Source organism: Felis catus, chromosome A2 (genome assembly GCF_018350175.1).
Source record: "Felis catus isolate Fca126 chromosome A2, F.catus_Fca126_mat1.0, whole genome shotgun sequence".
Lineage (NCBI taxonomy): Eukaryota > Metazoa > Chordata > Mammalia > Carnivora > Felidae > Felis > Felis catus.
Window position 1 is genome coordinate 12943469 of NC_058369.1, and position 24507 is coordinate 12967975.

The 24507-nt window shown below is 56.7% G+C and overlaps 2 protein-coding genes across 2 annotated transcripts; one reads left to right on the plus strand and one right to left on the minus strand.

The window, feature by feature from the left end:
* The first annotated feature begins 815 nt into the window (after nt 1-815).
* On the plus strand, nt 816-5161 carry GTPBP3 (GTP binding protein 3, mitochondrial). The gene is made up of 9 exons (XM_006928582.5): nt 816-1730; nt 2150-2403; nt 2511-2597; nt 2696-2898; nt 3067-3139; nt 3226-3369; nt 3544-3709; nt 3940-4218; nt 4419-5161. The coding sequence occupies exons 1-9, from the start codon at nt 1678-1680 to the stop codon at nt 4642-4644; spliced, it is 1485 nt and encodes a 494-aa protein (XP_006928644.3). The 5' UTR covers nt 816-1677; the 3' UTR covers nt 4645-5161.
* A 5132-nt stretch (nt 5162-10293) lies between these two features.
* Nucleotides 10294-23193, minus strand: PLVAP (plasmalemma vesicle associated protein). The gene is made up of 6 exons (XM_006928583.5): nt 22729-23193; nt 18140-18236; nt 17301-18013; nt 15779-15836; nt 15563-15641; nt 10294-11074 (listed from the first exon to the last, which is right to left on the minus strand). The coding sequence occupies exons 1-6, from the start codon at nt 23092-23094 to the stop codon at nt 11068-11070; spliced, it is 1320 nt and encodes a 439-aa protein (XP_006928645.2). The 5' UTR covers nt 23095-23193; the 3' UTR covers nt 10294-11067.
* Nucleotides 23194-24507: the final 1314 nt, after the last annotated feature.

Below are 24507 nucleotides of genomic sequence, written 5' to 3' on the forward strand. Positions count from 1 at the left end.
TCTCTTCCTTGTCCCTGCCCGCGTCATATTCTGGGTCTCGTCCCCGCCCGCCCCGGGCCTGGATTCTCCGCCTCCGAGCCTTAGTTTCCCCATCTCTGCAAGTGCGGGGTTTGGAATCTGAGTTGGGCGTGATTTGACTACGGCTGGACGTGGGAGGGGGCGGGCCGGGTCGGGGGAGATTCCAGGTAGCAATAACTTCGCCACAGAAGACGAGTACGTAGTTACAGCAGGTTCTGCCTCTGAATCTTAGCTTGAGCCGTTCACCTACATGGGGCCCTCGTCGCTCCCTCTCCGTCCAGTTAACCCCTGGACCCCTGACGACGTCACCTCCCCAGAGAGGACCCGATAGAGTTGCCAAGTTTAGCAAACAAAAGTACAGTCTTTCCAGTTAAATGTGAATGAACTTCTGACAAACGAATAAATACATTTTTAGTATGTCCCAAATATTACATGGGCCATAGTTACACCAAAACTTTATTGGTTGTTTATCTAAAATTTACATTTAACTGGGCGTCCTGTAATTTGTCTGACATCCAGACCGCTGACCATTCTGTGTAGCCTCTTCTGTTAGACGGAGAGCCCAGGGAGGGCAGGGACCCTTTCTGGTTCTTGGCGCACAGGTGGCGCTTGATGTACACTTGTGGCAGATGGAACAACGCGGAGACGGCGAGTGTCCGCATTCGTCCCTCTTTTACAAATGAAAAAGTTGAGCGGGTCGAGGCAGGGTTTAGCCGGTCCGACAGTTTCTTCCCAAAATTGTGAGAGCGCCGCCCGCCCGCTCCGTCCAAGAACCAGAGAATTGGCCGTGCGAAAGCGCCCGCGGAAACCCCGCCCAGCCAGTGCCTGGAATTCCTCCATCAGCGCTTTATTCCGCGGTCCTGCGCTGTCCTGGGTTAACCTGAAAGTAATCCCTGAGATTCCCCTTTCTGGCTTTCGGGGAGCCAGGGACACACCGGAGACCGGATTCTCAGCTCTGCAGGAGCAGGCCTGGGCCGGAAAAGCCCAGAGGGCAGAGAGAGCTGTGCTGGGGATTCCAGAAAGGCGTCCGGTCGGAGGGAACCTGGGAGCTAGGGTCTGAGGAGGAGTTTGTCAAATGAAGAAGGGTATCCGAGGAGGAGGGAACGGCGGGAGCGAAAGCTGGGGGAGGGGCGAGAAACTTGGAGAGTTCTGAGAACACATGTAGGAATCTTCCCAGAGATTTGGACTAGACTTTACCAGGGCCAGGGCGTGAGTTCCCCGGACCCCTTCCGTCTGCGCCCCTGAGATCTCTTGCGTCGCCTAAAGCTTTGGAGTGGCCCGATGGAAAATACGGGACTCGAACCCTCGTCTCGGTGTAATTCCCACGGCCCTGGGCCATGCGTGGTTCTTCCTCCCACCCTTCATTTCCGGTGTCTCGGATTCTCACTGTTCTAGGATCCTAAAAATTCGGTCTAAGGTTGCCGGGGGAACGCCATTTCGCGGCACCCCCGCGTGCAGCCCCTCCCCGCCTCTTGCCCTGTCACCAGCCAATAGAAACGAAGATCTTCAGTGAGTGGGCAGTACGTCTTCTAAGGGGCCCAATGGTGATCGGGAATCGTTGAGCAGTTTACCAGTCACGCCGCGGAGTAGGCGGGGCCTCCTGTCAGGACTAGAAGTCACCCAGGCTGAGAGGGTAGGCGGATCGCCGGTTGTGAATCCATGTGGCGGGGGTTGTGGACCCTGGTAGCCCGGGCCGCACGTGGGCCTCGCAGGTGGGGCGATAAGGGAAAGGGGTGTGACAGCGTGGGGTGCTGCTTGGGCTCAAACCCTCTCCCTGGGATCTGAGGGCCCAGTTCCCTGCGGCGAACCACCTTTCGCATTTTTCCAAGCTCCAATCCGTTCATCCCCCTGCCGCAGAGCCCACATCTGGGTCGCGCATTGGCCTCAGAGTCACACTTTGATATCAGCCCCCTCAGCTTCACAATATATATCCATGCCCCTGCCGCAGAGCCCACATCTGAGTCAATTATTGCTCTCAGAGACCTCAATCGGGTCTGGCCTCAGACGCTCCAATCTGCCCATCCTCCAGCCGCAGACCCTCCACCTGGGGCATCTCCCCCGTCGAGCCCTCTATCCACCTGCCACTCTGCCACAAGAGCCTCCCAGAGGCACTGATTCTCCTCCTCTCCAGTCCCAGACCGTGCACGCGCCAGGGCAGCGGCGTCTCGGTCCCCGGTTCCGGGGCCACTATCTTCGCGCTGAGTTCCGGCCACGGCCGCTGCGGCATCGCGGTGATCCGAACCAGCGGCCCCGCCAGCGGCCACGCCCTCCGGAGCCTCACGGCGCCCCGGGACTTGCCCCCGGCTCGCAGCGCCTGCCTGCGCCTGCTCAGCCACCCCCGTTCCGGGGAGCCGTTGGATCGCGCGCTGGTGCTCTGGTTCCCAGGTGAGGGGCTCCAGATCCCGAACCTGCTGTAGCTCTCGTGACCCAGTTTCCCCCCTCCAGGCGTTTGCCTAGCCGTACTCTCCTCGACTCCCATCTCGCCGCACTAGGTCCCCAAAGTTTCACGGGTGAGGACTGCGCCGAGTTCCACGTGCACGGAGGCCCGGCGGTGGTGAGTGGCGTCCTGCAGGCCCTGGGTGAGTTTGCAGCCTTGGGTTCGAGGTCCGGCTCTGCCAGTGAAGCTCAGGACCCAGGGTGGGGGCCGGGAAGCTCAGGACCCAGGACCTTCCCGCAGGTTGCGTGCCAGGGCTGCGGCCAGCGGAGGCCGGTGAGTTCACCAGACGGGCATTCGCCCACGGGAAGCTGAGCCTGACCGAGGTGGAGGGGCTGGCGGATCTAATTCATGCGGAAACCGAGGCGCAGCGGCGGCAGGCGCTGAGACAGCTGGACGGAGAACTGGGCCACCTCTGTCACGGCTGGGCCAGGACCCTCACTAAGGCAAGCCCCCTATGCGTCCATTTCCGGCCCGACCTGCCCAACCTGTGCGTGAGAGCTTCCTCATTGCAGGAGTCTCCGATCCGGTCCCTTAGGTCAGGCTGGACCTGGGCACACTGGAGGGTGGGTTCCTGGGTGGCCACACCACTGCCCCCTCTCCCCCCACCCCAGGCTCTGGCTCATGTGGAGGCCTATATCGACTTTGGTGAGGATGACAACCTGGAGGAGGGCGTCCTGGAGCAAGGTGGGTCCTCCAAGGGATGGGGACATCGGTATCTCAGCCCCCGGAGGCCCCCTCACTCCCTCCCCTCTGCTTTCTTCCATCCACAGCTAACAGCGAAGTGCGGGAGCTGCAGCTGGCACTGGGCGCACATCTTCGAGATGCCAGGCGCGGGCAGAGGCTTCGCTCAGGGGCGCACGTAGTGGTCGCAGGACCCCCCAACGCTGGCAAGAGCAGCCTGGTGAACCTACTCAGTGCGTGGCGGGCGGGGGCGGGGCCGGGAGCTGGGGAACTGAGCTGTTCAGGTGTTGGGGGAGGAGCCGGGAGGTGAAAAGTCCGCCTCGCCAGGAGGTGGAGCCCGAGGGAGGGGCTCCATCGCCTCCGTCCCGCCTCCGTGGAGATTACCCCTACTCTCCACGCCGTCCCAGGCCGGAAGCCTGTGTCCATAGTGTCTCCGGAACCCGGGACCACCCGCGACGTGCTGGAGACCCCCGTGGACCTGGCCGGGTTCCCGGCGCTGCTGAGCGACACGGCGGGGTTGCGGGAGGGCGCTGGGCCCGTGGAGCAGGAGGGCGTGCGGCGCGCCCGGGAGAGGTAGGCGGGTAGGGTGGTGGGATGGGGAAGCGGGCACTCCCGGTTGTCCTGGCTGCATTTATTTTATATCCCTCCCGAATCCGGAGAGGCTGCTCAGCTCAGTGGGGACTCTGAGGAGGAGGGGAGGACAGCGATTTAAATTCAGCCTCTGCCCGTGCCCCACCCTCCCCCGTGCCCTTAATTGCTCAACTCTGGGGTCACTGCTCAGTTGGTTCTCGCTGTTCCCCCAGGCTTGAGCAGGCTGACCTCGTTCTAGCCGTGCTGGATGCTTCTGACCTGGCCTCTCCGTCCAGCTGCAACTTCCTGGACACCGTTGTCGCCCCCGCCGGAGCTGGGAGCCCCAATGGGAACAGCCAGCGCCTCCTGCTGGTGCTGAACAAATCGGACTTACTGCCTCCAGGCGGCCCCGACCCCAGTCCCAACCTGCGCCCGCACCTGCTGCTGTCCTGCTTGACCGGAGAGGGGCTGGATGGCCTCCTGGAGGCGCTGAGGAAGGAGCTGGCCCAAGTGTGAGCGCCCATCCCCTCCCCCTTTCCCACACCCTCCTTCAACCCAAGTTCAAGTCGCGGCTGAGCCTCTGGCTTTGGACGTGTACGTGCCCACCCCGCCACGCCCAGGCCCATTTTCTGTATCTACAAAATGCAAACGATCCTCCCCCTGCCAATGGTAGTTGTGAAAGTTGAGAGATCGCATCCTTTGTCCCCTCCAGGTGTGGGGACCCGTCCACAGGCCCACCGCTCCTGACGCGTGCAAGGCACCAGCATCACCTACAGGGCTGCCTGGACGCTCTTGGCCACTACACGCAGACTAAGGACCTGGCCCTGGCTGCTGAGGCTCTGCGACTCGCCCGGGGGCACCTGGCCCGCATCACCGGCGGAGGGGGCACTGAGGAGATCCTGGATATCATCTTCCGGGACTTCTGCGTGGGCAAGTGAGGGGACCCCTGGAGCTCTCAGCCAGGCAGAGTGGATGCCCAGAAGCCTTGAAGCATGTGGGAATAGCTTAGGCCAAGTGAGAATCTCCATCCCTGGGGGAAGAGCCTGACTCCAGAACAATGAGGCAAAGCCGCTGCCTTCAGAGGTGGTGAGCCCGCTGTGGCTGGCGGTGACCAAGCTACGGCCAGCCAGATTCCCTTGCAGGGACGTGCCAGGGTTCAAGCCGCTCTGGAGTGGAACCGCGTTGGGTGCCTGATGCTGGAGGAGCAGGGGTGGAAGGCTGGGATGGAGGTGGGAGGGCCTCAGAGTTCTTTGCTTTGTGGTTTTTAATTTATTTTGCAAATACCAAAGGAATATAAAAAATTCAGGTGATTCAGAAATGCTTAAACACGGAAGACTCCGTCCCCCCACATCCCTTGGGGTCACAGCTTAACTTGTGTCCTCCCAAAATTTCTCTGCTCTTTTGCATACTTGTGGATACACCCATAAAATATACGTTTTGTATTTTGTACAGACAGTATGTGTTTATTGTTTTGGAAGTTGTCATTTCCTTATTTAGTATTAACCTTAAAGCTTAGACTCTTGTATTTTAAAGACGCTTTTTAAAAAAAAAATACTCTGGAGAGAGAGCGAGCGAGTGCACATGGATGAGCAGGGGAAGGGCAGAGAGAAAAAGGGAGACAGAGAATCCCAAGCAGGCTCCACGCCATCCGCGCAGAGCCCAACACAGGGCTCGAACTTATGAACCAACCAGGAGATCATGACCTGAGCCAAAACCAAGAGCCAGACACTCGACTGACCGAGCCAGCCAGGCGCCCCTTAGCCTCTTATATTTTAAACGTATGTATGTATGTATGTTTGTTTAGAGAGAGAGAGAGAGAGTACAAGTGGAGGAGGCACAGAGAGAGAGGGAGAAAGAATCCCAAGCAGGCTTCACTCTCAGCGCAGAACCTGATGTGGGCTTAATCTCACAACCGTGAGATCATGAGCTGAGCCACAATCAAGAGTCAATGCTTAACAGACTGAGCCACCCGGGTGCCCCGCCTCTTACATTTTAAGAGACTTGCAAAATCCCGGGTCCCTGTTCCTTCCAAAAGCTTCATTCCCTTAGTGACTTATCAAGCCCCTGCTATGTGCTAGAATCGTGCACATCATTTCATTGGGTTTTCCTAACAGCACAAGGCGGTGAGTGTTTTGTTATAGTTTTACGGACGAGGAAACTGAGTCTCAGAGAAGAGTAGCTAGTTGCTGGAGGTCCCCAGCTTTGGGATTTGCACCCAGCTGGTGGACTCCCGATCTGAGTGCCCTGCGGGCCTTCTGAGTGCAGGACACTGGGAACACAGAGGGGAACAATTGTTGCAGGCATTGCCCGTGCCCTCGTTAGAGCCATCGTTCCTTAACAGTGACGGCTGATGGCCGCTGTGTGAACTTGTGATCACGAGTCCTGCCAGGTCAGGGGCTTGAAGGCAGGCCGCCATACAGAGGTGACGTTTGTACTGACAGCTGAATGGTGAGACGGAAGCCAGATGGAGGAGATTGGTGAAAGGGGGCACAGCATGTGCAAAGGTCCTGAGGTAGGAGCGCCATGGTGCGTTCAAGCCGCAGTCAGGTGGCCGGTATGGCAGAAGCAGTGTGCGAGGGGGAAGGAGGAGGGAGATGGGCGGAGGAGGAGAGGGAGGATCTGACTGATAATGAGGCCTTGGAGTCTTTTTTTTTTTTTTTAATTTATTAATATTTAGGAGAGTGCAGGCAGAGGAGGGGCAGAAAGGGGGGGGGGAGGGGAGCAGAGGATCCGAAGCAGACTCTGCACTGACGCAGGGCTCGAACTCATGAACCACGAGATCGTGACCTGAGCCGAAGTCAGATGCTCAACCAACTGAGCCACCCACGTGGCCCTTGAATCAAGTTTTTTCATTTTAATTCCAGTGCAGTTAACACACGGCGTTATATTAGTTATAACAGTATATATGTTATTATATATGTTATATATAATATAATATATATTACATATATTATATATAATATATATAACATATATAACATATATGTTATGTAATATAATAATATATTATATATATGTTATATAGATAACATATTATATTAGGTGTGCAACATAGTGATCTGACAATTCTATACATCACTCAGGGCTCACCGCGGTCAGTGTACTCTCGAATCCCCATCCCCTCGTTTACCCTTCCCCTCCCCTCCCCTCCCCCACTTCCCCTCTGGCAGCCATCGGTTTGTTCTCTCCAGTTAAGAGTCTGTCTCTTACTTTGTCTCTCTGTCTCTCGTTTTTCCTCTGCCCGTGTGTTTTGTTTCTTAGATTCCACACGCGAGTGAGATCATGTGGTATTTGTCCTCCTCTGAGTTGTTTCACTTAGCATTGTAATCTCTAACTCCATCCGTGTTGTCGCAAAAATTTGTGGCCGAATGATATCCCATCATATACGTATAAATACCACTTCTCTTTTTATCCATTCATCTATGGATGGACACTTGGGCTGCTTCCGTGATTTGGCTGCTGTAGATAATGCTGCTATAAACATAGGGGCGCAGGTGTCCCTTTGTTGTTGTTGTTGTTTTTTATTTATTTTTAATGTGTATTTATTTTTGAGACAGAGACAGAGCATGAATGGGGGAGGGTCAGAGACACAGAATCTGCACAGGCTCCAGGCTCTGAGCTGTCAGCCCAGAGCCAGATGCGGGGCTCGAACTCACAGACCTGACCTGAGCCGAAGTCGGAAGCTCAACCGACTGAGCCACCCGGGTGCCCCGCATGTGTCCCTTTGAATTGGCGTTGAGGCCTTTGATTCGGGGATGCCCAGCGGCCTGATATGTTGGTGATGGACCAGCAGGGGGCGCCTTGCTCCAACAAAAGGCCGTCCTGGCAACTCCTATCAAAGCTCCTGCCCTCTAAGGACTCTGCGATCCAGGCTTCCACACCCCTGTGGCAGCAGGTAAATGGTTAACTTCCCCTGCCACTGGCAGAAACTGAATCTTAAATAGGATCAGGATCTTTTCCAGAATCAGAGAAAGGGTCCTGCCTCCAGTGATTGAAGATACAAGCGCTCAGGTTTCAGGGGGCACGTGAGCAGAGCCTGGGAGGTATCCAGGGCCAACACAGGGTATGAAGAGAATTCTCCCGCCACTCAACCGACGGGGGCCCCCTGACCCCGTGTCTTCACGGACTTCACTGCAATATGTCACTACTGATTTGTTTGCTTGTTTGGCCATCTGGGGCTGCCCCAGCATGGGAGGCTCCCGGAGGGAAAGGGTCACTCCGTGAGGTTTAGGTGTCCGTGAATGTCGCTATTATGCCTGTTTTTCGGAAATACGAACTGATGCCCAGAGACGAGAAGCAATACCGTAGGTCTGGTGGGGGGGGGGGGGGGGTCCCGATGTCCTCCACATGGGGAGGGCTGGAAGAGCTCCCAGGAGGCGTGAGCGGGGTCTGGGTGGGGAGAGAGCCGCTCTTGGGGCAGGATGCCTGGGCCCCACCCACCTCCCCCGGGCCCTGGCACACAGCTGGACTGAGGTCCTTGGCTACAGTCCTTTTTTTTCCAAGAAGGGTGAGGCGGTTTGTGGGAAGCAGCCATGGGGGTTATTTATAGAGGTCACAGGAAATCCCTAAAGAGTCAGAACCTCTCCCGGTGGCTGGGCCGCAGAGTCAGGGAGGGCGTCTGCCAAATGCTCCCTGATAGGTACTCAGTCCCTGTCCTGCCCCTGGGGGAGCCACCAACTCGGGGGAGTCAGAGCTACATGTTCTGGGTCTATAAAAAGGGAGGGACGGAGCTGGGGATTCCCCCAGGGGGAGCAAGGGCTATATCTGGGGCAATCAGGAGGGCTGCCTGGAGGAGGGAACTCTGGGGGCGGGCCTTGGAGAAAGAAGAATTTGCCGAGAAAAAGGCATTGTAATCTGACAGCACAAATTTAGAGATACTCTTTAGCCAGAGAATTAAAGGTCCAGGGCAGCTGGAGGCGAGAGCCGCATTGGAGGTGGGAGTGAGGGTGAGGGGAGGGACATAAGAGCCAATGAGCAGCTGGACTTTGTTCCCAGGGTAATGGGGAGCCATGGAGGGTGTGTGAGCCAGAGAGGGACATGGTCAGATCCCATGATGGAAAGGTCTCTCTGGACCAGCAGGGCTGGGAGTGGGGGCCAGCTGGAGGGATGACATCCTAGGATGCTCTGGATGGGAGAGACCAACCAAAAGTCAGACCTGTGCCCACGTGTCCAGAAAGTTTAGAATGATTATTTCTCAGATGAGAAGAGGGAGGCTGAGACCAACGGAGTCAAGATTTGAATCCAGGGATGTCTGGCCCCGGAACCCAAACTCAGACATCCTGTGGTTGCTGGGACTGGCGGGTGTCAGCGTCCTCTCCAGGTCTCTAGCTACCCAGGCAGTAGGCTTAGGGTCAGGGACGTCCTCGCTTCCTTGGGGCCTCCAGACTGGCCCGTCTGGGCGGCCTGGCCTGGCTGACCCCCCTGCCCTGGCTTGGCGGGGCCCCAGCCGAGTGTTTCCTGCAGTAGGTCGTCTCTCACCCGAGTTTCCGTATCCAGGAAATGTCGCTCCTTTGTCCCTCCTGACTAGCCTGCTTTAAGCTTTGCGTCGCCAGCCCTGGTTCCTTGTGACTCATCCCCTCCCCGTGTAGGGTCCCAGGGGGTGGGCTGAGAGGGAATCAAGGCTGAGGCAGTGGGGAAGGTTGGGGGGCGGGGGGGATGAGCCGACAAGTTGAGATTCTCGACCACAACTTTTAGGCCATTTTTCTACTGATGGCCATTTGCTTGGTTTCCTGGAGGTTTTACTCCTCAGGGATAAAGTCCCAGGAATGGGACCGCTGAATCAAAGGGTTTGCGCACTTTTACTTTTATTAAATGTCACCAAACTAATTTCCAGAAGGGCCACCGTGAGATTTGCCTTTCTGCCAGTCCCATAGGAAAGTGCCCTTTCCCTACATGTTCACCAGCAGGGCGTATTACGGCTTTTTAGCTTTTTTTCCCTCCAGTCTCCTGGGAACAACGTGATTTCCCTGTGTTCCACTAACGTACTGTTCCCTGCTTTCCCCCACGGACTAAACTGGCAGTAACTTGGGGGGCATCTTTGCAAATCTTAGGAAGAGGAAAGCTACAGATGGGTCATCTGGTTTTTAAGGAACTGCTTTTTAAATTTTTTTTTTCAACGTTTATTTTATTTTTGGGACAGAGAGAGACAGAGCATGAACGGGGGAGGGGCAGAGAGAGAGGGAGACACAGAATCGGAAACAGGCTCCAGGCTCTGAGCTATCATCAGCCCAGAGCCCGACGCGGGGCTCGAACTCCCGGACCGCGAGATCGTGACCTGGCTGAAGTCGGACGCTTAACCGACTACGCCACCCAGGTGCCCCTAAACGTCTGCTATTTTAAAGAAACAACTCACAAAGCTGTCACGGTGTGGGCCGGCGTGGCCGTTTCGTGAAGCCCTCATTGACTATGACTTTTGCCATTTCTCTTCACGCACGGTGATGCCTATACCTTGAGGGAATCTGGTGTCACCCCAGGCTTGCTCTAGTTTGTGGGCTCTTCTGGCCTTGGGACGGCGGGGAGGGGTTTCTCCAGCTCTCAGTCTTTCCTCTCTTGTCGCCAAGCAGAAATCGCCACTCTGGAGTCTTTGAAAGGATTCAATAATATTTATTTCGTGCCACTAACATATTTTTATGGGCCACAGGCAGGGCTGAGTAGGGGGGGTGGGGAGAGGGACTGAGGGAGGGACAGCTGCCCCCATGGGCTACTATGGGGCCAGTGGGCGACATCTGCCCTGGGACCGGTGCTGCCTGGCAGGGGAGCCTGGGGACTCTCGGGGGGGGGGGGTGAGGGGGGGGAGACTCATGTTTTCCTGTTCTCACTTCCCTAGGCCTGGCACCCTGGGGGTGAGGAAGAGTCAGGAGACAAGAAAATTGGGAGGGCGGTGTGGTGGGGACACAGGCACGTGCAGACAAGCGGGACGCTGTGGGTGCGACGGCCCGTGTGCGTTGGAGGGGTGTGGCATTGTGCGAGGGCGGGGCAGGAAGCTCGTGTGTGTGTGTGTGTGTGTGTGTGTGTGTGTGTGTGTGTGTGTGTATGATGTCCTCCCGGTGTCTGTGCCGTGCTTTTGCGTGATGCCGTCGGCTCGAGACATCACTGTTACATCTGTGTGCTGTGGGTCCGGGACATCCTGCAGCATCCAGGGGTGGGGGAGGGGTCGCGTGGTGCGGGTGTGGGCCTGTGAGGGAGTAGCGGAGGCTGCGGTGGGGCGTGGGGAAGGGCGAGCGCGGGGTGCAGGCCAAGGGCGCCCACTTTGGTCTGTGTGCGGCCCGGGCTCCCGGCCTGTGCCAGGGGTGGCTCACGGCGTCTTGTCCGCAGACTGGCCAGTCAGGGCCACGCCTCGGTCCTCAGGGCCTGGAGCCTCCTCAGCCACTAAGGCAGGAAGGAGAGGGTGATACAATAGTCAGACAGACGGAAGGACAAACCTCGCCTGGGCCGGCCTCCTCCCACCCCAGGCCCGCTCTTGCTCCTAAGGATTCTTCAGCTCTTTTGGGGTTCGGCCTTCCCGAGACAGTGCTCGGAGAAGCCACCTTCTGGGCTCCCGGCCTCTGCTCCGGCCTGACTTTCACCTTTGTTCCCCAAGGCCCGGGGGATCCCGGGAGTTTACCTCAAAGCCCCTGTCCACACCCCACACCCCGCAGACAGGGTCTCAATCTCCCTCCTTTGTCTCCGTTGAAGTGGCCCAAGGTTTCTCCAACGAGCCTGCCCCGACTCACACGCTCTCCCTGGCTCCCCAGTGCCCTCGAGACGACAAAGCCAGATCCTTTCTACCTGGCCTTCCAGGCTCCACCCACTCCGTCCCCAGCAGTCCCCCTTGTCAGAAACTTCAAGAGCTGTCACTTCACCCCTCCCCAACGGCCTCTGCCGTCTGGGATGCCCTTCCCCTCCTTGGCCTCAGTGAGGTTCTCGTGAGGGGTCAGGGGTTGGCTCAGAGGCTGTTTCCTGGTCGGGGAGGAGGGGGCCTCAGCCAAGTCCTGCTTCCGCTGGCCCCCTCCCTTCCTTCCCTGGCTCTTCCCTGGGGCCCCAGCAGCCTCACGTTCCTTGGCTGGTGCTGGATCCCCGTCCCTGGCTCCGGCTTGACCAGAATGCGCCCGGCTCCCGACCAGCCCTGACATTCCTTCTTTACCCACCCCTGCCCACCAGCCTGCAAGGGAGGGTGGTCCCTGGCCATCTGTCAGAGACTGAGGCTCCTCACTCCCCCGTCATCGCTTGTCTGGATGCCTTTGCCCTGGTCCTCGGCTGCTCGGCCTTCACCTCTCGACAGTGACCGGGGGGGGGGGGGTCCCTGGGAACACCTGAGTCCGGTCATGTCCTTCTCTGCTCGCTGCTGTGCCGGGGCTCCCGAAGTTCTCACCGCACCCACAAGGCCCTGCCTGATCTGTGTGTGCCCCCCGCCCCTCCTCACCTCCTACTCACCCCCTGGATCACTGTGCTCGAGCCTCACCACGCACGGTCGGTCCTGTCTCAGGGCCTTTGCACAGGCTGTGCTCTCTGCCTGGCTCACCCTTTCAGGGATGCCCCACTCTCCATGGCTCCTTCCTCACCTTTCTAGTTCTTTGCCCAAAGGTCACCCTCACGCGGGGCAGAGAAGCCTGCCTGGCCTCCTGTGGAAAATTCTTTAATTTTTTTTTTAAGTTTATTTATTTATTTTGAGAGAGAGAGAGAGAGAGAGAGAGAGAGAGAGAGAGAGCACGAGTAGGGGTGGGGCAGAGAGGGAGAGGGAGACAGAGAATCCCAAGCAGGCTCCCCACTGTCAGCACAGAGCCCGATGCAGGGCTCGAACCCACGAACCGTGAGATCGTGACCTGAGCCAAAGTCAAGAGTCAGATGCTTAACTAACTGAGCCACCCAGGCGCCCCCTCCTGCGGAAAATTCTCACCTCCTCACGCCATCTCATCCCTTTTCTGCCTCGCCCATGGCCAAGGGGCCCCACAGCGACATCTCACGCATCAGGTTTGCGATCTGTCTCCCCCCGCTAGACTGTGGGCCCCACAAGGGGAGGGGGGGCTTCCATGCCTCATTCCTCCTTGTGTTCTCATCACCCAGCCGCTGCCCAAGGTATCCGGGTTGAATAAATGAAACAAATCACAACGGTGATGGCAATGGACTTGAGTGACACTCGCCCCGTGCCCGGCTCAGGGCCGGGGCTGGACTCCCATCTTCAGCCTTCCGCTTTCGCTTTATCCAGCCCCTTAGCCCCTGCCCCAATATTTACTTACTTGTTTTCACATCCACTGTGTGTGCGCGCGTGGGAATCAATTGACACCCACAGGACACAGTCTCATCAGGTAAAAAGGAAAACTAGTGCACTTGTCATCAGGAGAATGTAACTTAAAAATGTCTAACAGTGGGGCCGCCTGGGTGGCGCAGTCGGTTAAGCGTCCGACCCGCTCAGGTCAGGATCTCACGGTCCATGAGTTCGAGCCCCGCGTCGGGCTCTGTGCTGACAGCTCGGAGCCTGGAGCCTGTTTCAGATTCTGTGTCTCCCTCTCTCTCTCTCTCTTTCTCTCTCTCTGCCCCTCCCCCGCTCGTGCTCTGTCTTTCTCTCTCTCTCTCTCTCTCTGAAAAATAAATACTGAAAAAAATGTCCAGGGATGGGGCCCCTGGGTGGCCCAGTCGGCTAAGCATCTGACAGTTGTTTTTGGCTCAGATCATGATCTCACAGCTCGTGGGTTCGAGCCCCGCATCAGGCTCTGTGCTGACGGTGCAGAATCCTTTCTCTCAAAATAAATAAAACTTTAAATAAAAAAACATCCAGTGTGGGGCGCCTGGGTGGCGCAGTCGGTTAAGCGTCCAACTTCAGCCAGGTCACGATCTCACGGTCCGTGAGTTCGAGCCCCGCGTCAGGCTCTGGGCTGATGGCTCGGAGCCTGGAGCCTGTTTCCGATTCTGTGTCTCCCTCTCTCTCTGCCCCTCCCCCGTTCATGCTCTGTCTCTCTCTGTCCCAAAAATAAATAAAAACGTTGGAAAAAAAAATTAAAAAAAAAAAAACATCCAGTGAAAAAGCAAGACCTTGTGCTCAGGTCCAGCTGATGCTGGGCTGGGGGTTTGCCCCGGCCCTGGGAACGCAGGTATCCCCACAAGTGGGAGGCGTTAGGGCCTGTTAGCACCCCCAGAGACGTCCTCAAGGCTCAGAAGGAGTAAGGGTGGAAATGAAAGTGATTCTCCCGATCAGGGGGTGGATGATTTGATGCTGGACCTCAGACCTGGCCCCCGGTTGGACGGATTTAAAAATCAGACGTGCCTGAGACGCCTGGGTGGCTTAGTGGGTTAAGTGTCTGCCTTTGGCTCAGGTCATGATCTCATGGTCCGTGGGTTTGAGCCCCGTGTTGGGTTCTGTGCTGACAGCTCGGAGCCTGGAGCCTGCTTCGGATTCTGTGTCTCCCTCTCTCTCTGCCCCTCCCCCGCTCACACTCTGTCTCTCTTTCTCAAAAATAAATATACATTAAAATTCAGATGTGCCTGGCCTCACTGGGACTCCCAATCCAGAGCTGATGGCCTCTTTCTCAGGGGAAGGCGAATCAAGGCTAGAGCCCAGAACAAGAGGCCCTTCCTGAGCCCGGGCAGAAAGAAACAGGAGGGGCCTGCCTTAACTACTCATTGTTTTCTCTGCAGGGGGATGTCTTTTGGGGTAAACAGTGTCAAGAGCTTCCCCTTTTGCAGTTAGGACAGGCTTGGGCCCGGAGCCTGGCTCTGGCCCTGACTCACTGATGCATAACCCTGGGGCTGGTCACTTCCCTGGGGCCTCAGTTCCCTCCTCTGAGAAGTGGGGATAATAATAGAACCTCCTTCCTTGCCATGATGGCTTTAGGCCAAGATGGAGAGAGGAAAACTGTTTGCTTGGAACAGGGTCTTCTCTCCAGCTCTTGCATTCCTCTCCGCAGGCTGCCTGAGGCTAAGGGATCCCTCCCAGGCCGAGAGCCATCTGGAGCAAAGGGACAAGTTCTGTCCCCGTCGGAGGGGGGAGGTAAGAAAAGGCACAGTGGAGATAGAGCTGGATGCGGAGAAGCCCTGGGATTTGACCACAAACCCGGAAGTCTACTGGTCGCCAAGGCCTGACGCAGGCTTGGGGTCGGTGGGATCTAACTTAGAACCCCCAGGGGTGTCCTGGAGCCCCGGGTCCTAAACTGGGAACGGCAATGCCAGTCGCTGACTCCTTGGTCCGCGATGTGGTCCTGAACGGAAGCCTGGCCACCACCTGGGAGCGACCACAGGATGTTCCTGGGGCCGGGGTCTGAGTCACCTTCCCTGTGATGCGCCGGCTGTGGTCTGGGAGGTGGTGAGGGCGGCACGGGCATCGGGCCCTGACCTGAGCGTGTGCGGGGTATCTTGAAGCGACCCTGCTGCAACCCCCGGCCCCTTGTGTTAGGCACTTGTGGACAGCACTTTACAGGTGGCAGAGAGTCTCCGTGCCCTTGACTTCAGAGACTTCCGTTTTTGCAGAGGTAGAGACAGAGGCTCAGAGAGGTGGGGTGAGAGGCCCAGGGTCTCTCTCCTGACCTCGCTCTCCTCCTTCCTCCCTTCCTCGGCTCCAGCCTCCCTCCCCACCCTAGTCTGGCCTCTGAGCCTTGACCCTGGCTCTTCAAGATGTCACCGGGAGCACTGTGGCTTCTGCCCGTCCCCAAACCAGCTCGCCCCCATCCCCCAGCTCAAAGGCCCTCCCTTGCCTGCCTGGAGTCCAACAGCCTGGGTTCGTGTCCCAGGCCCGCCACTCCCTGGCTGTGTTACCTGGTAGACAGAAGGCGCTCAATTAAGGAAGCAGCAAGCGTGTGTGAGATGAGCCTCCCTCCACCTGTAGTCCTGTTCCCATCCTCCTCTGAAGCCCTGAGACTGAACCATCCCAGTCTGCCAGTGCCTCACCTGGATGGGGCTGCAGCCCCTGCGGGAAGCCTCTGGGATTCCAGGATCCTTCTCTTGAATTCCTCGAGGCCAGCTGGGTCTGCCGTGAGAGGAAGGGGTCAGGTCCACCCAACTGGCCCAACCCTGGGCTAAGGATGGGCCGGCAGGGCTGAGATGGGATAAAGAGTGGAAAGGATCGCCCCCGACCCCTTCCCGGCTCTGCCTTCTGTCACTTACCGATGGGCTGGGGGTTGGGGGCAGGGCCCACAGGTCTTGGTCCAGGTATCGGCTGCGACTGTGGGAAGAGAGACAGAGGGAGGTCGGCAGAAGCCGGGACCCCCTGAACCAGAGGGCCAGGGAGGCTCCTGTTCCTTCATGCCCCATAGTACCTGGAGCTGAGTTCCTTCCAGAGCAGGGACACCGATACCAGAGAAGGACCCTCACATCAATGGATGTCCGATCACCTGCACCCACCTGCGCTCAAGTGACTGGGGACTCCAGGGACTGGCTTCCCTCAGAAGCCCCCCAGAGACCCCACTGTGGCCTGCCTCAGTCTCCATTACTGCCTCAGTGCCAACCCAATGGATCCCAATCCATGACCCCAACTGAGCCAATCCCCCCGAACCCGAAATCCAAAGCCAGCTCTAAACTCAATCACCTAAAATCCAATCCCAACATGAAAACAGAACCTTCCTTAGACCCAAAGCCTCATCTAAACCCAATCCGAATGACAAACTTGATCCAACCGGAACTTTACAACCAACCCTGACCCCAACCCATCCCTTAGACCTGGTTGCTATGAAAAATCTGCCCCCGGGGCGCCTGGGTGGCGCAGTCGGTTAAGCGTCCGACTTCAGCCAGGTCGCCATCTCGCTGTCTATGAGTTCGAGCCCTGCGTCGGGCTCTGGGCTGATGGCTCGGAGCCTGGAGCCTGTTTCCGATTCTGTGTCTCCCTCTCTCTCTGCCCCTCCCCCGTTCATGCTCTGTCTCTCTCTGTCCCAAAAATAAGTAAAAACATTGAAAAAAAAAATCTGCCCCCTAAGCCATGGCCCCAGCCCAGCCCTGGGCTCCACCATGGCTTCCCAATGCCCCACGCACCCCAACTCAACTTGAGACCCCAGACTCTCCCTGGAACCCCAAGCAACCCTACCAGCCACCACTGACACCCTGTATTCACCCCTCACCCAATGTGAGACCCACCGGCCGCCCTGCACGCGACCCCTGACTTAACTTTTAACCTTTCTTCACAATCCGCATCCGGCACGACCCCAATTCTACCAGTTCCAAGACCAACGAAGGCTTCGATGGAACCCTAACGTTAACCCAAACCGACTCTAAACACAGCGGTCGCTAAGAACTCATCTTGACCCAAACACAAGCTCTGTCTCCACAGCAAGCCTTCCCCCAGACCTGCCTTAACCTTCAGTCTAACTCCCAACCTAAGCCATCACCCCCGCAACCTTCACCTCAGACACCTCCCGACCTTGACACCGACCCGCCCACCGTGAGTTCCCAGTTCTCCCCCCTGCACCCATTTCGAGGTCCACCCGTCCTCCAAAACTCAACCCCGCTCCTTAGTCCTTTCTCAGGGTCATTCCAGACTCCAAAGTCCACCCCGGTCTTATGTCATTGAATCTCTCAAGTGAGTCCTAACTAACCGGACCCAGGCTGGGAGGCTCGCCTCGAGCCCGGGTTCGACATCGCCTCCACCGGGGCCCGCAGGCCTGACCCCCGTACAGCCTGAATCCCTCCAGCCCACCTTGGCCTTGATGCAGGCGTCCAAGGCGGAGCGGCTGACGGCCAGCTGCATCTTGAGCTGCTCTGCCTCCCGCTTCCTCTCCTCCAGCTCCTTTGCCAGGCTGTCTCGCTCCTTCCGCAGAGCCGCCTTCTCCTCCAGGGCTAGCTGGGTCTGCCGGACGCATTCGGCCTGGAGCTTGGCCTCTCGGGCCTGGGCCTCCTTCTCCGCCTTCTCCTTGGCCGCCTGAGTGGCCTGCAGGCTCCGCTCGACCTCCAGCTTCTGGCGCTGGACGTCCGAGCTCTCGCGGGCCACGCGCTCGATGCCGGCCCGCAGGCTCCGGGCCAGCTCGTCCACCTTGGTGCTCATGAGGGCGGGCATGTGGTCGCAGGTCCTCCGGATGGAGGTCAGCTCGGAGCCGAGAGGGTGGTACAGGTTGTAGCCCATGGTGTCCAGGGTGCGCGGGATGATGGAGTCCCGCCAGAGGTTCCGCAGCTCCGTCTCAAACTTGTCCTTGTCCAGCGGGAGGCAGAGGGTCTGCACCTTCTGCAGGCGATCCTCGGCCAGCTGTCGCTCCTGCCGCTGCTGCTCCCGGGCCCTGCCACACTCGGCCAGCTGCTCCTCCACCAGCCGCTTGTTCAGCGCCAGGCCCTCCTTGTCTTTGGCGCACACCTGCTTCTCCTTCGCCAGTTCCACCTCCAGCATCTGGACCTTCTGGTTCAGCGCCAGGAGCGAGGCTACAGGTGCAGGAGAAAACACCTCGGGAGGGTCGGGGGAGGGGGCGGGGGGGGGGGGCGGGGGGGGGTCCGAGAGGCCGGGCGAGGGGTCTACCACCCTGGCTCCCCGCCGCCCAGACGACTCACCATCGGAGCTCTTGTTAGCTTCCTTCAGCTGCTCTTGACATTTCTTCTCACTCAGGATGATGGCTGCCATATATCGCTCGTTGTTCATGGAGATCACCTGACCAGACGGGACACGGGGCAGAGCTCACGGTCCAGCCCCCGCCGGTCCCCTTGCTCCTGGGTTGCCCAGACCCTCCGGGCTGGGGCCCCAGATCCCACACCCCGGGTGGCCCGTGTTGACCCAGTTCGCAAGGGCCTGACTCCTTTATGGGGGATGCTGGTCGCATCTTTCAAAGTCCTTAACTGGGGCGCCCGGGGGGCTCAGTCGGTTGAGTGTCCGACTCTTGGTTTCAGCTCAGGTCATGATCTCGCAGTTCATGAGTCCGAGCCTCGGGTGGGGCTCCAGGCTGACAGTGTGGAGAGTGGGATTTTCTCTCTCTGCCCCTCCCCTGCTCCTGTTCTTTCTCTCTCTCAAAATTAAATTAAAAAAAAAAAAAAGTTGTTACAGTTAATACTATTGGGCCATAAAAAGGAATGAAGCCCTCACACCTGCTGCGACTTGGATGAACCTTGAAAACATTAATTCACATGTACGGCCAATGAATTACGTTTTATCTTTCTATATTTTACTTTATTGAGGGAGAGAGGGCGCAGGTGAGCGAGGGGGAGAGAGAGAGAGAATCCCATGAGGCGCAGAGAGAGAGGGGGAGAGAGAGGAAGAGAAGCAGGGTTCAACCAAAGTGGAGCTTGAACTCATGAACCGTGAGATCATGACCCGAGCCTGCTTGGGATTCTCTCCCTCTTCCTCTCTCTCTGCCCGTCCCTCGCTTGCACGCTTTCTTTCTCTTTCTCTTCCTCTCTCTCTCTCAGAATAAATAAATAAACTTTAAAAAATAATAGAAAAAAGAAAACAAAAAAAGAAAATTAATACAGGTGCCAAAATCATTCATGGGGGAGAAAAGAGTCTTTTCAAAAATGGAGCCGGCACAGCTAGATCTCCCCGTGTTAAGGAATGAATTTGGACCCCTACCTCACACCATATACAACAATTAACTCAAAATGGCTCAATGACCCAAACACGAGACCTAAAGCTACAAAACTCTTTAGAAGAAAATGTACGTGTTAACTCCGCATGACCTTGGATTTGCCAATGGTTTCTTAGGTGTGACACCCAAAGCGCAAAGAGAAAACAGGTAAAGAGAACTTCATCAAAATTAAAAACTTTTGTTTTTAGGAAAAGACCATCACATCGCTAAGTTGTATACCCGAGACTGACGTGACACTGTATGTCAATTATGCTCCAATTTAAAAAAGAGAAAGGGAAAAAACAACCCTTCGACGGGAGGAAATATTTGCAAAGCGTGTATCTGATGAGAGGACCGGGTATCCAGAATGTATAAAAGTAAACTCTTGTGGATCAGTAATAAAAAGATCATTGAAAAATGGGCAAAGCAACTGAAACATTTCTCCAAAGAAGATACACACGTGGTCGACAAGCGCATGAAAATATACTCACCATTATCACTCCTCAGGGAAAGGCAAATGAAAACCACGATGAGAGACCCCCTTACAGCCATGAGGATGGTTATAAAGGAAACAGAAAACAAGAACGGGCAGTGATAAGCGTTGGTGAGGGTGTGGAGAAAGGAGAATTCTCAGACGGTACTGGTTGGAATATGTAAAAAATGGGGCAGCGGCCTTGGAAAACAGCCCGGCAGTTCCTCAAAATGTTAAGCAGGGAATTGTCACGTGACCCAGCAATTCCACTCTTAGGTGTAGATCCGAGAGACCCTGAAGCAAACATCCACACAAAAACCTCCACGTGCACGTTCACAGCAGCGCCTATCACAACCACCAAAAGGCAGAAACAACCCAAGTGTCCATCAACAGGTGAATGAACAAAACGTGGTCCATCCACAGAATGGAATGTTGCTCAGCCACAAAAAGGAACGAGGCACTGACACGCGCTCGGGTGAACCTTCAAAACATCGTGCCGGATGATAGGAGCCAGACACGAAAGGCCACATGTTGTCTGATCCCATTTATACAAAATGTCCAGAACAAGCAAATTCACAGAGACAGAAAGCAGATGAGTGGTTGCAAGGGGCTGGGGGAGGAGGGGTGGGGGAGTGACTTATGGGGATGGGGTATCTTTTTGGGGTGATGAAAACATTCCAAAATCAGTTGGGATGATCGCCCAGCTCTGTGAAGGTACTAAGAATTATTGAACTGTGCGCTTTAAAAAGATTTTTTAATGGTTACTTATTTTTGAGAGAGAGAGAAAGAGAGCGAGAGCGGGGGAGGGGCAGAAAGGGAGGGAGACACAGACTCCGAAGCAAGCTCCAGGCTCCGAGCTGTCAGCGCAGAGCCCGACGCGGGGCTTGAACTCGCAAACCCTGAGATCATGACCTGAGCTGAAGTCGGGTGCTTAACCGACTGAGCCACCCAGGCGCCCCCGAACTATACATTTTTAATGTGCGACTTGTAGAGCATATGAATTATATCTCGATAAAGCTGTTTTTAAAGGAGGTTTTTACAACTTAACAAGGTGTGCTTTCCAAACTTTGGACCAGAATCCTCTGCAGAAATATAACAGGTAAAAATATAAAAAATGCAGGAAGTTTACCTTCCTGCCACCTCTTGTCCTATTCCTTTGGAAGCTGGCCCAATGCTAATGGGGATCAGAGAACAGAAATCTTAGTCACAGAAGAGGAAGATTTGCACGTTTCAGCAAAGTGAGTTGGATCCAAACACGAAACGAGAAAGAGGTTTTTCTCCAGTTGGAGGAAGTGATAAAAGGGGGTCCCGGGGTGCTGCTTCCAGACCCCACGTGCCAGGTGAGGGTCCCATTGCCTTGACACGGACAGGACAGAGCGGACCCTAAAAATATCATGGAGTTAGGGGTGCCTGGGTGGCTCAGTTGGTTTAGCGTCTGACTCTTGATTTCTACAGATCTTCCTCTTTTGCAGTTAAGATTTCTGAAAACAGAAGTCACTGGAGGTCCCAGAGCGATTTCTGCCTTGACCCCGATCCCATTAGCATAGGGCCAGCCCCCAAAGGAGCAAGGACAAGGAGGGGCGGAAAGCTCAGGCTGTGGGATCGAGCCCTGTGTCGGCCGAATGTGGGACCTGCTTAAGATTGTCTCTCTCTCTCCCTCTCCCCTCTCCCCCTACTCACATTCTCTCTAGATAAGATAAGATGAGGTGGGATAACATAAGATGGGAAAAGAAAGAAAGAAAGAAAGAAAGAAAGAAAGAAAGAAAGAAAGAGGAAGAAAGGAAGAAAGAAAGAAAGAAAGAAAAAGGAAGAAAGAAAGAAAGAAAGAAAGAGGAAGAAAGGAAGAAAGAAAGAAAGAAAAAAGAAAGAAAGAAAGAAAGAAAGAAAGAAAGAAAGAAAGAAAGAAAGAAAGAAAGAAAGAGAAAAGAAACAAGCAGGGGAGATGAACACGTTTTTAAAAAATATATCAGTGAGTTAAATTCTCTTTTCTCTTCCGGGATCTCAGGGCCAGAAATGCAGTTGCACTGGAAGAGAATTTAAGAAAAATCCTGTTTCTCAGCACGGCCAGGACCCAGAAACACCAACATCACATACCTGGGGCTGCCACGGTGGGGGTGGGGGCAGAGATACTCCCCGGCATCAGGGCGCCCCTCCGGGGCGAGGGGCAGGCGACCTGAAACTAGGGAAACCCTAGGGTCCTTGGAGAAAACCCTAAACTGTTCCAGTCCAGAGGCATTTGTCAACACGAAGGGGATTAAAGAAAAACAACAACTGTGTTTTTCAAATTTAATCGTTGTAAAGATCCACATTCTTAGGCTTCTAATTTTCTATGACGGGGGAGTTCAGATTCCGGGATGCGTGTGTCTAAAACCTTACGATCCCGACGGCTCCCAGACCGGATGGCGGTGCGTGTCTTGGATGAAAGGAGTGGGCCAATTCCCTGACTAGACGCCCACATGTGCCCCCGGGGGGACATTTCCCGGCATAAGGCAGAGCTGTTCGTACTTCTTAGTAGGAACCGAATGCTCTGAGTTTTCATCTAACTGGTTCTTATTTGCAGCTGGTGTGTGCTGGAACATTCCGAGCGCTTCGCGCGTATTAAGTCATGGGCCCAGGGTTGCTGCCGCCAATTCAGTGAGGATGCCCAGTTAAACTTAAATTCCAGGGGCCGCCTGGGCGGCTCAGTCGGTTAAGGGTCCGACTTCGGCTCAGGTCACGATCTCGCGGTCTGTGAGTCCGAGCCCCGGGTCGGGCTCTGTGCCGACAGCTCGGAGCCCGGAGCCTGCCTCCGATCTGTGTCTCCCTCTCTCTCTCTGCCTCTCCCCCGCTCATGCTCCGTCTCACTCTGTCTCTCAAAAATAAATAAACCTTTAAAAAAAAAATTTAACCTTAAATTCCAGAGAGAGAGAACGAGCCCACTGTCTTAGTATAAGTGTGTCCCGAACCTCGTGTGGGATATACTCGTACTAACAAGCCCCCCCGGGCTCCTCACGTGCAATACAGCGTCTGTGACGGTCTCTGGCGCGTGGGTGAGGACCCCGCAGCTCGGATGAGCGGACGGGAACCTGCCCAGGGTCCCCGGGGTGCGTTTCCGGCCCGGCGGGCGGCCTTACCCGGTCAGCCTGGCACTGGCGGAAGCTGGCGTTGATCCGGTCCAGATCGCGGCGGGCGCTCCCCAGCAGCTGCATGACCGTGTCCTTGGTGCGGGAGGTGAGGTTGAGCTCCTTGGACAGGTTGGCCTGGGAGGCCGTGAGCCCCACGAGCTGGCTGTACAGGCCCTCGGCCCGGCGCTCGGTGGCCTGCAGGTTGGATTCCGTGCTCACGTGCACGTTGCCGTAGACCATGAAGAGGACGAGGCCCAGGATGATGAGGAACTGAATGAGCGACACAAAGAGGAAAAAGTAGCGCAGGTAGTACCAGCAGCCCCTCGGGCCGCCCCCCTCCCGGGAGTACGCGCCGTGCTCCGCCGCCAGCCCCATCGTGTGCAAGCGCCCGCTGCCCGCCCAGCGTGGCCTGCTCCCTCCGGGTGGCGGCCGCTGCCCCCTCTGCACCCTGCCACGGGGGGTGGGGGGAGTGTTTATATTACTCCTCTTAATACTTCCTCTGCCTGGCTCCTTCCTGGCCGGGAGGAAGTGGGGGCTGCGGGTTATCACGACACTCCCACCCTGGCTGTGAAGGGAGGGGCCGCGCCCCCCCTCCCCCCCGCTGGACTTCTGACGCTCCCGCCGGGCGGGGGCGCCAGCCGGGTGACGAGGGGGGGGGGGCTTCCTCGCCGCTCCGAGCCTCGGTCTCTCTCTCTCCACCTTGCCCTTGCTCCGGGCCCAGCGCCGTTCTCAGCGCTTGCCGCCCAGGATCTCAGGTCGTGGCCCCTGTATCGTGCGGAGGAGGAAACTGAGGCACGGGGAGGTGAAGGGACCGTCTGGGGGTCTCACGCCGTTGGTGCACAGAGTGGGACTTACCTCCCCCACCCCGTGGGCTGGCTGCAGAGGTGTGTCTAAATCGGGAGCTGAGTCGGCTGGGGTGCTTGGCCCCCGGGGTACTTGGCACAGTAGGTACTTGGCACAGTAGTGCTTCCCCGGGCCGGGGAGGGGCTGATCCATGGATGGCAGTGGCCCAGGCTCCCCAAGCTGTCAGCCCCACCCGACGCCCCGGCTCCCATAGGTGCTACATAAGTGCTCTGGGAGCAGCAGAGTAAGCCGCAGTGAACTTGGAGCTGGGAGAGAAGGCTCACCCAAGCGAGCTCGAGTGAGGGGCTTCTCCTGCCCCTTCTCAGTTTCTGCCTCTGTGAGACGGGGTATGGGTGGCGTCCCCGGTCACCGGGCCGGAGGGGGGGGGTGGGCGGCCGTAAGAAAGGGTTTGCCATTGTTATTATTACTATCGTTTCGTGCTGGGAGCGTTATTTCGGGGCTCTGGGAGACGGTGAAGGGGCAGTGCCAGATAGGTGGGCATTGAACTTCACTGTGGGTCATCTCCAGGTGGGCGTCAAGGGAATTCGAGGACCAAGGGCAAAGGATTCTGGGTGCGTCCTCCTGTCCATTCCCTTAGAACCAGGAGCTCCATGCTGGATGAGGCGTTAGCCTCAGGCTTGGCCGTGAGGGACCCTGAGTCTTAGGGAGACACCGTGGGACACAGCCCCCTGGCTCCATGGGGTCAAGGCTGGTAGGAGGGAGGGATGGAGGGGGGCGGGCAAGGGGCCGGCAGGTGGCAAGAAGGCTGGACCACAACACAATCGCTGTATACTGCCTGTGTGCGTAAGGTTGGGGGTGGGGGGAAGGACCCATCCCCCCCCCCGTCGGCCAGGGCAACGGAGTTGGGGGTAGTTGACGGCGGGGAGGGGGTCCTCCAGGGTGGTGTTCGTCACAGAGGCAGAAGTTGGATTGGGACAGAGGAAG

Excerpts from the sequence above, each read along its gene's own strand:
- GTPBP3 (XM_006928582.5), top strand. The coding sequence starts at position 1,678 with ATGTGGCGGGGGTTGTGGACCCTGGTAGCCCGGGCCGCACGTGGGCCT. Across the intron at positions 2,598-2,695 it reads TGGCGTCCTGCAGGCCCTGG|GTTGCGTGCCAGGGCTGCGG; the intron begins GTGAGTTTGCAG and ends ACCTTCCCGCAG. Across the intron at positions 3,710-3,939 it reads GTGCGGCGCGCCCGGGAGAG|GCTTGAGCAGGCTGACCTCG; the intron begins GTAGGCGGGTAG and ends CTGTTCCCCCAG.
- PLVAP (XM_006928583.5), bottom strand. The coding sequence starts at position 23,094 with ATGGGGCTGGCGGCGGAGCACGGCGCGTACTCCCGGGAGGGGGGCGGC. Across the intron at positions 15,837-17,300 it reads ACGCCTGCATCAAGGCCAAG|TCGCAGCCGATACCTGGACC; the intron begins GTGGGCTGGAGG and ends CTCTTCCCACAG. Across the intron at positions 15,642-15,778 it reads CCCCAACCCCCAGCCCATCG|ACCCAGCTGGCCTCGAGGAA; the intron begins GTAAGTGACAGA and ends CTCTCACGGCAG.